The 17843-nt window shown below is 42.7% G+C and overlaps 1 protein-coding gene across 19 annotated transcripts in view; it reads right to left on the bottom strand.

Moving 5' to 3' along the window:
* The window catches only part of LOC123757310 (tax1-binding protein 1 homolog), a 57600-nt gene extending 40374 nt beyond the window's left edge, over positions 1-17226 (bottom strand). For 4 of the 19 annotated variants that reach the window (XM_069323581.1, XM_069323583.1, XM_069323588.1 and 1 more), the window contains exon 1: positions 15409-15614. In XM_069323581.1, the coding sequence (XP_069179682.1) occupies positions 15409-15603 (195 nt within the window). In that variant the 5' untranslated portion in view covers positions 15604-15614. Of the gene's footprint in view, positions 1-3696; positions 3738-5940; positions 6072-15325; positions 15351-15408; positions 15615-15665; positions 15748-17186 lie in introns of those variants that run through there. The other 15 variants (XM_069323584.1, XM_069323585.1, XM_069323590.1 and 12 more) reach the window with 10 other exon arrangements.
* Positions 17227-17843: the final 617 nt, after the last annotated feature.

Below are 17843 nucleotides of genomic sequence, written 5' to 3'. Positions count from 1 at the left end.
TATTATACTTTAACGTGCACTGGTTATTTCTTCTCACCTTTTGAGGAGAGGATTAAGTGGTGGTGTCACGTGGGCTTGGTGGGTGGGCAAGCAGGTGGGTGGGTGGGTGTCACATGGGCTTGGTGGGTGGGCAAGCAGGTGGGTGGATGGCACATGGGCTTGGTGGGTGGGCAAGCAGGTGGGTGGGTGTCACATGGGCTTGGTGGGTGGGCACCCAGGTGGGTGGGTGGGTGGCACATGGGCTTGGTGGGTGGGCAAGCAGGTGGGTAAGTGTCACATGGGCTTGGTGGGTGGGTGTCACATGGGCTTGGTGGGTGGGCAAGCAGGTGGGTGGGTGTCACATGGGCTTGGTGGGTGGGCAAGCAGGTGGGTGGGTGTCACATGGGCTTGGTGGGTGGGCAAGCAGGTGGGTGGGCAAACAGGTGGGTGGGGTGGCATATGGGCTTGGTGGGTGGGTGTCACATGGGCTTGGTGGGTGGGCAAGCAGGTGGGTGGGTGTCACATGGGCTTGGTGGGTGGGCAAGCAGGTGGGTGGATGGCACATGGGCTTGGTGGGTGGGTGTCACATGGGCTTGGTGGGTGGGTGTCACATGGGCTTGGTGGGTGGGTGGCACATGGGCTTGGTGGGTGGGTGGCACATGGGCTTGGTGGGTGGGCGGGCAGGCAGATGGGTGGGTGGGTGGATGGGGCACATGGGCTTGGTGGGTGGGCGGGCAGACAGATGGGTGGGTGGATGGGGCACATGGGATTGGTGGGTGAGCAGGCAGGTCAGGTGGGTGAGTGGGTGGGCAGGCAGGTCAGGTGGGTGAGTGGGTGGGCAGGCAGGTCAGGTGGGTGAGTGGGTGGGTGGGCAGGCAGGTCAGGTGGGTGAGTGGGTGGGCAGGCAGGTCAGGTGGGTGAGTGGGTGGGTGGGCAGGCAGGTCAGGTGGGTGAGTGGGTGGGTGGGCAGGCAGGTCAGGTGGGTGAGTGGGTGGGCAGGCAGGTCAGGTGGGTGAGTGGGTGGGCAGGCAGGTCAGGTGGGTGAGTGGGTGGGCAGGCAGGTCAGGTGGGTGAGTGGGTGGGCAGGCAGGTCAGGTGGGTGAGTGGGTGGGCAGGCAGGTCAGGTGGGTGGGTGGGCAGGCAGGTCAGGTGGGTGGGTGGGTGGGCAGGCAGGTCAGGTGGGTGAGTGGGTGGGCAGGCAGGTCAGGTGGGTGAGTGGGTGGGCAGGCAGGTCAGGTGGGTGGGTGGGCAGGCAGGTCAGGTGGGTGAGTGGGTGGGCAGGCAGGTCAGGTGGGTGGGTGGGCAGGCAGGTCAGGTGGGTGAGTGGGTGGGCAGGCAGGTCAGGTGGGTGAGTGGGTGGGCAGGCAGGTCAGGTGGGTGAGTGGGTGGGCAGGCAGGTCAGGTGGGTGAGTGGGTGGGCAGGCAGGTCAGGTGGGTGGGTGGGTGGGCAGGCAGGTCAGGTGGGTGGGTGGGTGGGTGGGCAGGCAGGTCAGGTGGGTGAGTGGGTGGGCAGGCAGGTCAGGTGGGTGAGTGGGTGGGCAGGCAGGTCAGGTGGGTGAGTGGGTGGGCAGGCAGGTCAGGTGGGTGAGTGGGTGGGCAGGCAGGTCAGGTGGGTGAGTGGGTGGGCAGGCAGGTCAGGTGGGTGAGTGGGTGGGCAGGCAGGTCAGGTGGGTGAGTGGGTGGGCAGGCAGGTCAGGTGGGTGAGTGGGTGGGCAGGCAGGTCAGGTAGGTGAGTGGGTGGGCAGGCAGGTCAGGTGGGTGAGTGGGTGGGCAGGCAGGTCAGGTGGGTGAGTGGGTGGGCAGGCAGGTCAGGTGGGTGGGTGAGTGGGTGGGCAGGCAGGTCAGGTGGGTGGGTGAGTGGGTGGGCAGGCAGGTCAGGTGGGTGGGTGGGCAGGCAGGTCAGGTGGGTGGGTGGGTGGGTGGGCAGGCAGGTCAGGTGGGTGGGTGGGCAGGCAGGTCAGGTGGGTGGGTGGGTGTGGGGAGGAGTGAATTGTGTACAGGTCTACTAGTGTGGTGGTCGTGTCTCTGACCCTCTGGGTCGTGGCGCAGTTGTTTAATCATTATATATTTTTTTCCTGTTGCCGCGGAGAGCTAGTTACGAATATTAAAAACCACACCATACGATTTGAAAAGTAATTGGTTGGCTATTTATTCATTTAAATATTTACAAGAAAATAAAATGGGGGTTTTAACACGAGGCGCATATTATGGTGTCATCGTGCAGGGAGTGAGTGAGTTGTCATCACTTGTGGTAAGGGTTAGGAGGGAGGTATGGGTCGGGTTGCCACATGGGACTACAAGTAGCCAATTGGGCTACTTTGGAAAGCCCAGCGCTCCCAAGTTTTTAATTTAGCTACTTGCTACTTTTTACGCTAATTTAAAAAGCAAGGTGGACTAATTTGGGCTATTAATGTTGACAAAACTCATTGATGATTATGTTTTTATAATGCAATGTGTACGAATCACAGGGGAGACATGATAACTACTTACAAAATTCTCAGGGGAATTGACAGGGTGGACAAAGACAAACTCTTCAGCTCAGGTGTAACACGAACAAGGGGACACAGGTGGAAACTTAGTACCCAGATGAGCCACAGAGACGTTAGAAAGAATTTTTAAGTGTCAGATTAGTTAATAAATGAAATGCATTAGGAAGTGATGTGGTGGAGGCTGACTCCATACACAGTTTCAAATATAGGTATAAGAGCCCAGTAGGCTCAGGAACCTGTACACCAATTGATTGACAGTTGAGAGGCGGGACCAAAGAGCCAAAGCTCAACCCCCGCAAGCACAACTAGGTGAGTACAGCCACGTCCAACAGCCTGACTGATTAGACCACTTACCACAGGAGGCCTGGTCAGAGACAGGCACCCTGGGGACGTTGATCCTAGGAACCTTTGGAAGAAAAAGTAACCGCAAGGCAAGGTAATCCTCTCCAGAGGCCAGAGATTTCCCGACCTTGTCATTAATACTTCATCCCAAAAGCTACAGCTGGTTCCACAGATCTTCATTAAGGGGAGAAAGTTATCTAGAAATTTATAGATTGATAAATGATAGGAAAGATCCCTTAGTTAATACCTTTGTCAGGAAAACGATGGTTGGTAAGGAGTGGTAGTGTAAAGTGGCTGTTAGATCAGTGGCGTGATCAGTTGTGCAACTTTCGGTGATTGGTGGATTTTGATTTCAAGGTCCTTTGCTTCATCAATCTGCTGCTTGGTAATGTTATTAATTTTGTAGTTGTGATGTGGGTTGTTAAGCCTTACATGCAAGGTCTTGCATTTATCCCTTGAAACTTTTAATATCTACCAGACAGTGAGCATTATATACACTAGTATATTAAAACTAATGCTGTATTCAGACTCCATGGATTAAGCAACCATTAAGATGTTATTCTGATGTAAAAAAAATACGAGTAGTCCCTTCACGGTAACAATTATATATTTATATCACTTAATAGCATCTTCTCAAGATCAGTCATGCAGTGATGGTTCAGGAAATTTTGCACTCCAAGAGGAGAATGGCCGAGCGTACCAAATTACATGCTCTTACCCGTTAGAAAAGTGCTGTTATAATAATCAGGTATTCATCAAACTGTACTAAATCTGTTGTGTGATCTACATTATTATGAGTAGAAGGTTACTGTAGAAGGTTACTAGGAGCAGGCAAGAAGCATCTCTTGTACACAAAGTAGCATACTGTACACCACTAAGATCTTACCATTATTCTACAGGTATAGGCAAATCGTCCACCAGTCTCACCTGAATGGAAGAAAACACAAATAAAATATAAAGAAAGCTAAATCTTACCCCATAAGTCTTACATGTGAGTTACAGGCTTGTCAAGAGCCATACTGGTTTTACTCACACACTTACAGTCTTACAGAGGCAGGTCAGGTCACACAGAACTGAAGGATAATTCACCTTTATCTAGGTGGCAGTAAGGGGGGGGGTGAGAGAATGGTGACCTTGCTGCTTTAAGCATTCCAAGATAAACTTATAGAAGGTTGTGTGGCAATTGACTGAACGTAAATATACAAATTTGGGAAGGTTTGCGGGAGGCATCAAACTGAAGTAGACGAATGAAAACAAAATGGCCACCTCAATGACACTAATCTGCCAACATGTGAGACAAATTTCAAGGGATTTGCTGAGTTAGAGATAATAAATGTAGGTCTTATGGTCAGGTTAGTAAAAACTGAGCATGTGCTAAATAGTTATGAAGGAAAACTTGCATTTTGAAAGAAGCATTTCTCAACAGCAAGAGGATATTAACAATCAAGATGAAGGGGGCAGGAGTTGCATATCAAATAGCTTGATAAAGATAATGAGATATGGAAATTAAAAGGGGGGTTATCTTCTTCTTGAGTTATCTTGGGGGGGGGGTGAATTTGAAGAAATCAACAGGAAAATAGATATGTTGAGGAACTCGGACAATCTCTACAGGCTTTTCTAGGCTAGAAAACAATATGGGCCAGGTAAAGACAGCCTTAGGGACATTTCATGAACAGGTCAAGTAGAGGAAATTATTCAGGGATTGCTGAAGTATAAAGCGGAAATGAAAGAAACATATGCACAGGTATCAAAAGAAAAAGAAACAATCAGAGAATTATGTTTGGGAGTCAAAAATAGTCATGTGGAACAAGAATTAAATATTAGGCAAGCAATTAGGAAGGAATGTCACAAGCAGTAAATTAGTACAAAACACTGTAGATACAAGTCCAAGATAATTTTTGGGTGCCTGGAAAAAGGAGTTAACATCTAGGATAGACAGAGCAGCAGCAGAGATTACAATCATTGATAAAATAGTAGGTAAATAAGTAGTAAGTAAAATAATAGTAAAAAATAAAAGGACAAAGCCTCACATCAAAGAAAAATGTCAGTGATTTTTGTAGGCTAGGAAAATATGAAAGACAAGAATCACCACTTAAAGGGTGACATTTAATGGAGTGAAAGACATGACAGAAATGCTTAGGAATGTCAGGAAATGATGAGGATGGAACTCTTCGGTCATTAAGATGAGACCTCTCAAAGGAAGACAGAGAAAAGCTAAAATTAAACCTCAATGGAATGAAATTCTAAATGAGAATGGAAATGAAGAAGAAATTTTTTTGTACAAGGTGATAGGGCCTGGAAAGTTTGTGAAATGGTATATAAAAACAAACAAACACAATTACTAAAGGAAGGGGGAGTAAAAGACAAAGGGAGAGGGAACATGTTCGTAAAAACTGTATATACCAACATAAATGGAGTGAGATAAAAAATATTGGAGCTAAACGATACTGTATACTGTAATTCAGCTCAAGGTCCTTGATATTGTCGCACTAGCAGAGACAAAACGCGAAGAAAATACTTTAGGTGAGATCATACTGTATTCCCAATGGGCTACTCACTTTGCAGATGTGACAGAAAATCTAGGCAAGGGGGAGGAGTGACTGTGCTGGTGAAAGAACACCTGAATGTAAGAGAGTTTATAATTGACAACCCACGAGAAGCTGACATAATGGCACTGCAAGTTTGGAATCAGGATGATAAACTGATAATCGTAAATATGTACCTACAACCCACCAGCAAGCAACACATTGACAAAGGAATAACTAGATGACAAATGCGAGGGCCTCATAATGGTCATGAGAGATTATAGCAAAAGCACATAAAGATAAATCACGATTGTTGGTTCTGGGGGACTTCAACTTGAAAGCAATAGACTGAGAGGCCTGCAAAACAAGATAAAAAAAACATTTGGACAGGCAGATTTGTAAACCTCATCCTGGAGACATTTATGTATCAACACATTTGGTTTCTTTCACAAATAGTGGGGTAGACGGTTAGAACAAGTTAGGTGAGAAGGTGGTGGAGGCCAAAACTGTCAATATAGTTTCAAAGCATTATATGACAAAGAGTGCTGGGAAAAAGGGATATCACGAGCGTAGCTCTCATCCTGTAACTATACTTAGGTAATTACATTAAGCAGGCCACGAGGATAAAGGAAGAGGATGCTTTGTCAATACTGGATGTAATATTCACCAGGAAAGATGATTATATATTTGACATTCAGTACTGTACCTTCCTCCCTTGGAAAAGAGTGACCATGCCCTGTTGGAAATTAAATATGCAATGAGATATAATCTAGAAGAGAATGGCAAAATTGAAATAATTGATAAATTTTATTTCAAGAGAGGACACTATGGGGAACTTAGTAAATTCTTTAATGAATATAATTGGAAAGACTTGTTGCTAGGCAAGGAAGCAAATGAGATGTATGCCAAATTCTGTGAAATATACAATAAATGTACAAAAAATATACATGTACCAAAGCAGGACCAGAAAACAGGACTGGTTCAACAAAAATTGAGACAGCCAGAGAGAATAAGACAAGAAAATGGGTTCAATATCGGAAGAGGGCCTAACTCTTAAACAAACCAGCACCACAAACAAGCAAGAAATAAATACACAGCTATGAGGAGAGAGGTAGAAAGGGATAGCAGACAAATGTAAGACAGATCCAAGCCTTTTCTATAAATTCATTAAAAGCAAGCTGCATGTACAGGATAAAATCCTAAAATTGAGAATGGGGAACAGGTTCACACAGAAAAAAGAAGAAATGCGTGAAACACTAAATAAACAGTTGCAAAGTGTGTTTGTGTAAAATGAGGTTTTCAGAAAACCAGACATCAATTCCAATTCCAGTTCCAGAAAACATCGTAGAGAACATAGAGGTGTTTAGAGGCAAAATGGAAAATTTACTCAAAATGACTAGGAAGAAATAAAGCTGTTGGACCAAATGAAGTTTCACTTTGGGTGCTGAGAGAATGTGCACCTGAGCTAAGCATTCCACTTCAACTGATATTCCAAACATCTTTGTCAACAGAAATCTTAGCAAATATTTGGAAAAAGGTAAACATAGTTCCAATCTACATAAATGGTAGCAGAGAAGACCCTCTAAATAATAGACTCATATTGTTAACAAGCGTGGTAGTCAAAACACTAGATAAAATAATTAAAAGCCAAATGGGTTGAATACCTAGAGAGTAATGACAGACTAACAGACCGACAGTATGCTCTTTGAATAGAAAGATCCTGAGTAACAAATCTGCTTAAGTTTTAATGATAGAACATAGAACTAGATCTAGAGGTGGTTCTGGATAGTAGAATGTCACCAGAGGAACACTAAAGGACATTGTGCAGGGAGCATATGCTGCGCATTCCAACTTCAGAATTGCTTTCAGTTACATGGATGGTGAAACACTAAAACTGTTCATGCCTTTTGTGAGATCAAAATTGGAATACACAGCAGCTGTATCGTGCTCATATCTCAAGGAGCAACTGGAAAAGGAACAGAGGCAGGCTACAAAATAGTTCCGTAACTGAAAAACAAGTTAAGAAGAGAAGCTTGAAGCATTAACTATGCCAAGCAAGAAGAAAAATCAGTGGTATGTCACCACTTGACATACCACTTTTGACTGGGAATTAATTAGGAATTATTTGTCAATAAATGGAAATTGACCAAATTGACAAAGAGGAATTCCTGAAAGTGGCCACCTCAAAAACAAGAGGTCATAAAGTCAAGCTAAGGAAACAAAGGTGCCCAAAAATATTAGAAAGTTTTATTTTGTAAACAGAGTGGTAGACAGCTGGAACGAATTAAGTGAGAAGGTGGTGGATGCCAAAACCATCAGTAGTTTCAGTGTTATATGACAAAGAGGAAGAGAGGACACCACGAGCGTAGCTCTCATACTGTAACTAGTACACTTAAGTAATTACCCATACTGTACTGTAAACAATAACATGTTGAACAAGGTTCCACACATGCCACACTTCTTTCTTTAACAGTTTATATCCATACAATGTACCAGTGCAAATATACTACATACAGTTGTATTCTGATTCAATGCTCTGCTATTCTGTTTGATCCCATTCTATAATGTAAAATAATTGAAGAACTACCATACATTATTTGATTGCAAGAGATCAAATTCTATTTTACAGTACTTTAAATATTTAATGTTTTCAAAACAGCACAATAATAAAAATTAGTACAATACCAACTGTGAGAATAAGATTTCAAACGCAAAAACATAAAAATTAGATGAGACTGCAGGAGACCTATTAGACCCTGTAAGGCAGCCCCTATTTAGGTCCAAGTCTGTCTAACCCATGACTATGGGGTAATTTGTTCCATAAATGTACAAACCCATTCCCAAACCAGTAAGTTACCAAGGTCTTGCCATAATGTAAACTTAACCACTGTATATCCATTGTTTCACATTCAAATTTGTGTTAAAATATTTAGCAACCTTGTTATAAACTAAATTTTCTTACTCTGCACATAAGGGACATTTGAAATTCATGGAATTTACTTTGTTATCCTTATCTGGATATACTCTAGTCAATTAATGTCCATTCTTTAGTATAGTGACCAAACTGAACTGCAGCTTCTACATGGTTCACCTTATAGTTTCCCAGAGTTAAGGACAGGAAGCCTGTTATGCTAATTGAAGTTTCCCCCTAGGCCATCTCCTGACCTTCCCCACGATGCAACCTGCAACGTTCCCCTAGGTCATCTCCTGACCTTCCCCACGATGCAACATGCAATGTTTCCCTAGGTCATCTCCTGACCTTCCCTACGATGCAACCTGCAATGTTTCCCTAGGCCATCTCCTGACCTTCCCCAGGATGCAACCTGCAATGTTTCCCTAGGCCATCTCCTGACCTTCCCCCACGATGCAACCTGCAATGTTTCCCTAGGCCATCTCCTGACCTTCCCCCACGATGCAACCTGCAATGTTTCCCTAGGCCATCTCCTGACCTTCCCCCACGATGCAACCTGCAATGTTTCCCTAGGTCATCTCCTGACCTTCCCCCACGATGCAACCTGCAATGTTTCCCCTAGGCCATCTCCTGACCTTCCCCACGATGCAACCTGCAATGTTTCCCTAGGCCATCTCCTGACCTTTCCCCACGATGCAACCTGCAATGTTTCCCTAGGCCATCTCCTGACCTTCCCCCACGATGCAACCTGCAATGTTTCCCTAGGCCATCTCCTGACCTTCCCCCACGATGCAACCTGCAATGTTTCCCTAGGCCATCTCCTGACCTTCCCCCATGATGCAACCTGCAATGTTTCCCTAGGTCATCTCCTGACCTTCCCCCACGATGCAACCTGCAATGTTTCCCCTAGGCCATCTCCTGACCTTCCCCACGATGCAACCTGCAATGTTTCCCCTAGGTCATCTCCTGACCTTCCCCACGATGCAACCTGCAATGTTCCCCTAGGTCATCTCCTGACCTTCCCCACGATGCAACCTGCAATGTTCCCCTAGGTCATCTCCTGACCTTCCCCAGGATGCAACCTGCAATGTTCCCCTAGGTCATCTCCTGACCTTCCCCCAGGATGCAACCTGCAATGTTTGCCTAGGCCATCTCCTGACCTTCCCCAGGATACAACCTGCAATGTTTCCCTAGGTCATCTCCTGACCTTCCCCCAGGATGCAACCTGCAATGTTTGCCTAGGCCATCTCCTGACCTTCCCCACGATACAACCTGCAATGTTTCCCTAGGTCATCTCCTGACCTTCCCCCACGATGCAACCTGCAATGTTTGCCAAACTTCTCGATGCCTATATACTGTTTGCTGGAATAAATGTATCAGGTGAAAGGTCCTTATTATTTTGCAATTTTTGACAATTTAAAAAATTTCATGGCACAGTACAGGTACATATTTAGAGCATTCAATTTTTGTAATGTAATAAAACTGAATATAATTTGCTGTTTATGCTTATTTGTATTTATGTAGCCTGTCGTCCTAAAGTGAGAATATCTATGGTAACAGTTAAATCGAAAGTACAGTACCAGTATGTTGTGATGGACCACCAGAAAGTTGACTTTTGTATTACTGAATTTGGACAAACCAGAAACTTTTTAACTTCAGCTTAAATATATTTAAGACCTAACCTAACCTCTCCTAGCAATCCTAGGCCTAATATACTACTTTAGGCCTTATGTAGTAAGTGTGTGCTATACTAGACCTAAGAACAAAGTCTCCGTGGTGTAGTGGTAAGACAATCGCCTGGCGTTCCGCGAGTGCTATGTCATGGGTTCGTATCCTGGCCGGGGAGGATTTACTGGGCGCAATTCCTTAACTGTAGCCTCTGTTTAACGCAACAGTAAAATGTGTACTTGGATGAAAAAACGATTCTTCGCGGCGGGGATCGTATTCCAGGGACCATAGGATTAAGGACTTGCCCGAAACGCTACACGTACTAGTGGCTCTACAAGAATGTAACAACTCTTGTATATATCTCAAAAAAAAAAAAAAAAAAAAATATTCATGTTTGGTTATTAGCTTTATTTTTTCTGGATTGTATAAAATTAATAATACAAAAAGTGGTCCATCACTCTCTCCAAGTATACATATTGGTACTTTTGACCAAATAGTTACTGTAAGTACAGTATTATAATTTCATGAGGATGGGGTGATTTCAAATATTTATGACTTGTAATACTTATGGCCTGTTATTTAGTCACGTGACAAGATTAAAAACATGTATATTTTTTGTTTAATTAGATAAAAAAAAATTGCAGTCTGTGCAGCAGTTGATTCACTAATGATTTTATTAAATATAATCAAATGCAACCCATAAAATTTAGGAATTTAAAATTGGTAACAGCACAAACAGTCCTGGCTCAAGGTACCTCAGTATGCCTAACAAACTTCCAGTTAGTAGGCCTAGGGTTTGGTCTTATGTCATTACTGTACTTAAACCTGTTTTTGTATCATTTTCAGGCCAAATATATTGTATCATACTGTATACAAGGAGTGAAGCACTCACTGTTCCTGTAGAAAAAAATATGGTGTCCCATCAGCTTAAATTGGCTAGCCTATGCATGGGTTCCCTAAGATCCCATAGGAGGTTTAGTCAAATCTTACCCAGTCATTTTGAAAAAAGTTCATTTCATGGGTAAACCATCATGGGTACAAAGTGACACATGCTCCCCATATATACTAACATCAAATTTGATTAATTCACCCATCTTTTACACCCAACTTCCTACAGTCTCCTACATTTACTACAGATAAACACAGTTTATTAAGTGCATAATACTATTTTAAAAACTACAGAACTCATTTTTGGATGGATTTTAATTGTGTTACTTTGTGTGTGCAGGTTGTCTACAAGGTCTCCTTCAGTTATGTCGCAGGCTTTGGTTCAGACTCAATCCTGTCTTAGTTTTTGTGATGCATGTCACTTGGCTGGTAGTGTTTCATCTTGTATGTTTCTTCATAGGAGTTATGGTTCCAGGATCAATCATATGTATTTGCATCACAGCAATGGAAGGGTTGTTTCCTTTATCACTGTCCCTATTAGCTCCTCAGACCATAGTACTGTATGGTGGTGATGGGTGTGTTGGCTAGGGACCAGGTGAGGGTGGGTAGAGGTTGGTGGTAGTTGAATTGTAGTCTTATCCAAAGTCTAATTTCTTTTCTAGATCCTCCAATCTCATGACTGGTATTTGGGTGTCTGATGACACAACCCTGACAGACACAGATGGTATCTTAGGTTGTGTTCGGAGTGGTCTGGAGGAGCTGTACCAGCCTGTGGAAGGTGATGCTAGGCAGAGGGATGTATCTTTGGACACGTGTTTGGAAGCATTTATGTTGGGAACGGGTGTAGTGCTCAACAAGGAGACTTCCTTGATGGGGCTTGATAGTTATGTTTGAAGTTTGGATGGCCAAGCTCCTGGGTTTGGGTAGTCAGTTCTTTACAGACTCTTGGAATTACATGGTGTCAGTCCTATGGGGCAACATTGTGGAGGCAATGGAATGATGTGCAACATACTGTCTTAGTCTCTACGTCCATGTTGTCATCCAGGCACTTGACGCTGCTTCAGAAAGGGTTGATATTGAATTGTAGGGGGCTCTCAATGGTGTGGTTTGTTGCACATTATTTTCCTGCCACATGAGGTAACAAGGGCCATTGAAATGTTAATCTTTAGATGTATGTTGCGTGGGAGATATCAGTCAATCAGGCATACCACTCTATCTGGATTGTGGGAGTGGTGGGATTCAAATTCAAAATGTGTATAAGACTTTGGCCAAATTGTTTGTTGTATCTACAAGGGTGTCTGAGTGCTGGGGTGGGATAAGTATGCTGGGGCATTATTATTGTAAGTTAATGGTGAGCTATTTGCTGTGTATGACCGATTATGTTGAGCTTAATTATGTTTCTTTTGCCCCCCCTCCCACCTCCTATTGTATTCATGTGTATTTAATGTTTTATGGCAACTTTGTAAAGTGGATGCCTCATTCAGCTTATCTTGTAAAAGTGTTTATGGTATCCTGCTTCTCTGTGTACCCCCGCTATGGAGGATGCATTACCCCTTTACGATTGGCATGGGGTGTGGAGAAATGTGAATTTTACGTTTATTGTGCCGAGGCAGCATGAGATTGTACTGTATACCATTCAATCTATGACTTCCCACTAATGCTAGGCTGCATATGTTGGGCATTCAAGATAGTGCTAATGGTGTTTTATGTTATGAAAAGTCTACGTTTCATGTGTTTTACTCTTGTGAACTTAGGGCGGCGTTAGTAGTATGGTTGAAGCACTTTATCACAGCTCTGTGTCATCCGAGTGTGCATGTGGAGTTGTTGACATGTTTGATGTTACAGGACAGGGTCAGGTTTAATGTGTGGCATTTACACTTGTTGCTTTGAGTTAGGATGTGTTTTTTGTTTTTTGTTTTTGACCAGTATAGTAATCTCATATGACTGTCCTTACTTTTGATTCACAGTTGACTTTTCTGTGGTATTTTCTGTTCTCTGAAAATTTTTTGTATACTGCAGTGTTTCAGTTATAAATTTGGGGTTGGATTTAAAATTTACGTTACTTTTGTGACCTTTGTGTACATATTCTCTTGCATTCTTGTGACTTGCACTTCTGTATGTCCCTTATAAGTTCTCCCCCCCTCCCCCCTTCATGCATTTTTTTATATAGTATGGGTAATGTGACAGCCAGTTGGATTGGTGTGGAGTACGAGCCCTGCGAGGATCCATGTTTGTACATTAATGTTAAGATTGCCTACTTGTAATTACTACTTGATTTTATATTATTTTTATGGTAGAGTTTGTTGTGCTAGGGTTTTGTCTTTGGTTATCTGTACATGAGGATATAGGTACATTAGTAGTAATGCAGATTTTTATAGTTTACAATATGAAGATGTCAACAATATTAAGAGCTATTTGGACATACACTAATAAAGGAATGTTCCCTATGGGTTCAGAATGTTTGGTAATATGTTTATTTGTGATGTGTGTGTCTATGTATGTATTAACACGTTGTACTGAATGGGGTGAGAATAGCTTGAGCTACCTCATCCCTTTGTGTGTATTTTACCTCAATAAACTTATTTCAATTTCAATTTCCCTATGGGTACCTCTTTCATGCAATGTTTTTGTTATTGTATGGGTACTTTAGAGAGTTGGTTAGTGAGGTTCCAGGTCTGTACACTGATTGATTGATTGATTGTATGTAACTATTGTTTGAGCTTAGTTATGCTAAAGGTTTGTCGGTTGTAGGTGAAGATATTTCCTCGCTTTATTGTATGGACATATTGTATTATTCAACCCGTCCTCCTGTTTACATAGTACTTTTTGTAACTACAGTATGTGCACCATAATACAAACATTGACGTAGTAAGTAATTAGATAGTAGAATTTTGTACTTTTCACTTTATCGAGTCCAACAAAAATGAAGCCAAAAAACAAACTTAAATATTCCTAGGTCTAGTATAGCACACACGTGTACTATATCAGGCCTCAGATAGTGTGCATTAGGCCTAGGAAGTTTAGGATAGTTTGTCTTTGCAACATAAGAAAATTGTTTTTCCGTTTGTCCAAATTCAATACAGTACTTGTACTGTAATACCACTTTCTACTTTTTAATTGCATTGTACATCGGTACATGTACTGTGGTCCTCATCCTTCCTATAAGTACAGTACTGTACTATTAAAACAGAAGGATGGGCTGTATTATTGTATTTTAAATAAGAGAAAACAAAAATTACAGTAAACACATTAAAGCACACTAAAAGAGAGTGAAAGGTAAGTGACAGAATGATTAAGAATTTCATCCTAAAGAGTGGAAAATTGAGATGCAAATCTTAAGATTTAAGTACATACAACAAACCATCCACATCAACCTCCACTTGCAATAGTTTTACCCACATAGACAACATAACTAAAACACATGTGTGTTGCTGTTAATTATTTTATTTATATATACAAGAGTTCTTACATTCTTGTACAGCCACTAGCACGCATAGCATTTCGGGCAAGACCTTAATCCTATGTTCCCTGGAATACGACCCCGCGTGAAATCGGTTAACAACCAGGTACCCATTTTACTGTTGAGTTAAATAGAGGCTACAGTTAAGGATTTACACCCCAGTAAATCCTCCCTGGCCAGGATACGAACCCAGAACAAAGCGCTCGCAAAATGCCAGGCGAGTGTGTTAACCACTACACCACGGAGACTGCCAAGTTTACATCTCACACCTCTCTTGTTCAAGTAACACGCACACAGACCTGCCTGGAACACAGCAAGTGTTGTACGCTGCACACAGGGTGAAGACAATGACACAGGGGTGAAGACAATGACACAGGGGTGAAGACAATGACACTGGGTGAAGACAATGACACAGGGGTGAAGACAATGACACAGGGTGAAGACAATGACACAGGGTGAAGACAATGACACAGGGGTGAAGACAATGACACAGTGTGAAGACAATGACACAGGGTGAAGACAATGACACAGGGGTGAAGACAATGACACAGTGTGAAGACAATGACACAGGGTGAAGACAATGACACACAGGGTGAAGACAATGACACACAGGGTGAAGACAATGACACACAGGGTGAAGACAATGACACACAGGGTGAAGACAATGACACACAGGGTGAAGACAATGACACACAGGGTGAAGACAATGACACAGGGTGAAGACAGTGACACAGGGTGAAGACAATGACACAGGGTGAAGACAATGACACACAGGGTGAAGACAATGACACACAGGGGTGAAGACAATGACACAGGGTGAAGAAAATGACACACAGGGTGAAGACAATGACACACAGGGTGAAGACAGTGACACAGGGTGAAGACAATGACACACAGGGTGAAGACAATGACACAGGGGTGAAGACAATGACACACAGGGTGAAGACAGTGACACAGGGGTGAAGACAGTGACACACAGGGTAAAGACAGTGACACACAGGTCCTGCTGGAGACAGCAGCAGAATACCTGGTCCCGTAACCACAACAATCCTTGAACCTTAACCTCGGTTATGTTTGCTGTTGGAGCTACAAGCTCTCACTCGGAGGTGGAGTGTGAGGTAGACCTCTCCCCAGCTCTCCTCTCACCGTGGCAAGGTAGAGCAGTAGTGGCGGCGCCACACTCAGGACCAGTGAGGTGGCCACAAACTGTACACAACAACACAACACAATGACTGAGTGTTGCACCATCTCCCCTTCACCACCTCCTCCCTCACCATCACCACCCTCACCATATATCACCGCCTCGCCACCCTCCTCGCTCTCCAACACGCCCTCCCTCATCTCCTCCCACCACAAAATAGTAATATTATGGTATAAAATTGATGTGGTAAATCAATACTCACTCTCAGCTGCGGCTCCAGCCCATAGCGATGGATACACACACCAGGCTCGCCAACCCTCCTCACTCATAATGTGTACATGTGTATATAACATTAATCATTGTGTAACTAGCGTCAAAAATTGTTATTTGTTTAGCTAAATGAACTAGAGGGTTTAGTTCCTGAAGCGATTATGTGCCTCTGTAATTCTTTACACCACCGCCCACGGGAAGGGTATGGGGTGCATAATTAAAGAAATTGAATGAATTATCTCGCTCATTATCACTCATCCCACTTATTTTCAATTACAATTACTTACAAATGTAATTGCTAAATATAATTACTGGCGTGATTTTTAAGTCCAAGTGTTTATCTTGCGTGAGTGCTGAGATTGGTATGCATGATTGATAAACATTTAGTGACAGGTTGACTGACAGTTTTTATTTTTGTTTTTTATTTAACAAGTTTAGGTGTACACAGCAATGTGCTGCTGCTATATGCTATATGAAAGATTGCACAGTGTATATCTAAAACTTGCTATAAGTTTATCAAATATTCCCATCTGACAGGATGGTTAGTCATACATGGAGTCAAGCGAGAAATGACCTGTCTTAATACAATATCTCTCCAGTAATTTGACAGCCACGAGAATTGTTCAAAAGAAGGACAATCTACAGTATAATTAATGGCATAGCCGCTGGAACGAGGGAGGAAATTATCAGGGGAAGACGCCAAGCCATTACGACTGTATAGCACTGGGAAGGGGTCAGGATATAAGCATTGGGGGATGGGACGGGGGAAAGGAATGGTGCCCAACCACTTGGTGGACGGTTGGGGATTGAACGCCGACCTGCATGAAGAGAACCGTCCCTCTACAGTCCACCCTAAGTGGTTGGCCTAGCCCCTGGAGCGAAATATATATATGCGTAGATAATATGGAAGAGTCATTTAAGGCAACGGACCTTAGGACTGGTCGAGATATATTTTTATTTGTATTTATTTATATATACAAGAGTTCTTACATTCTTGTAATAATTAAATAATTCAGTGCTTGGCCAGCTGGTATATATGTACAAAAGGATAGATTATATTAGTTGTTATTGTTGTGTTAGATTCAGCTTTTCTGAACAAAAAGTTTCAAGTATAGCACGGGCACGGGCTATGGCAATATAAATTATATTGGTGAAATTTATGACTTAAAGTACTAACATTGGGTGAGTGGGTAGCACAAGATGCAGTGTCAGTTTGGAGCACAAGCTGGGAAACTATGAGGATGAAATTATGTACTCTTTAAATAATTTTACTCTTGAGTAGAGTATAGGCTGAGCAATTTTGTTTAATTCATTAGGGAGTGATCTCCATACACTGGGTCCTTTTATTTGCATGGAGTGTTTGTATAGATTCAGTCTTACTCTCGCTACCTGTCATATCATTTTGTAAATATTATCATAAAACAATTACATTTCTTGTAAAATTTGATGTCACAATGAAGTTATGGTTGGCAAGACACAGGAGCAACGAACTAACCTTGGGACAGGAACTCACCTGGCATATAAAGTCCTCCATGACGCACTGGCTGCAGTGCCTATTGCTGCTTACTATAACCATAGCTGTTTTATCAGTTTGTTATCAATAAATGCGAAAGATAAGCCGCGTGACGTGATAGCAAGAAATTCAAGCTAAGTCCTCCTTGTTATCTCAATAAAAAAAACTGAAATTGCTCTAAAATGATAAGCTCTCAAGCATTTAGTATTTTTAATTTGTATTATTGTAAGTACAGTACAGGGTTTATTATGGACCCCCAAATATTTATATTATGAATGATTGAGTAAGGTTAATATAGTGACAAATAATGAATTAATGGACCACAATGGTTTTATTAGTGAATTATGTATAATGATGTTCAGATATTTATCTATTAACCACTTGCAGGCGATGAGTCACAATAACGTGGCTGAAGTATGTTGACCAGACCACACACTAGAAGGTGAAGGGACGACGACGTTTCGGTCCGTCCTGGACCATTCTCAAGTCGACCATTCTCCGTAAAGGACTTTAGACCTCCTGGCCTATTGTACCACCAACTGTGTAACTATTTTATTGACTCAGGTGTTCTGGGCGACATCCTAACAATTTACCCAAAATTTGCTTGTCCATTTTAAAGAATGAAGAACAATTTCTATTTATATTCTAAGCTGTATC

The sequence above is a fragment of the Procambarus clarkii genome, chromosome 13 (genome assembly GCF_040958095.1).
Source record: "Procambarus clarkii isolate CNS0578487 chromosome 13, FALCON_Pclarkii_2.0, whole genome shotgun sequence".
NCBI lineage: Eukaryota > Metazoa > Arthropoda > Malacostraca > Decapoda > Cambaridae > Procambarus > Procambarus clarkii.
The sequence above is the reverse complement of the archived record's forward strand: the minus strand, read 5'-3'. Positions and strand labels throughout refer to the sequence as shown.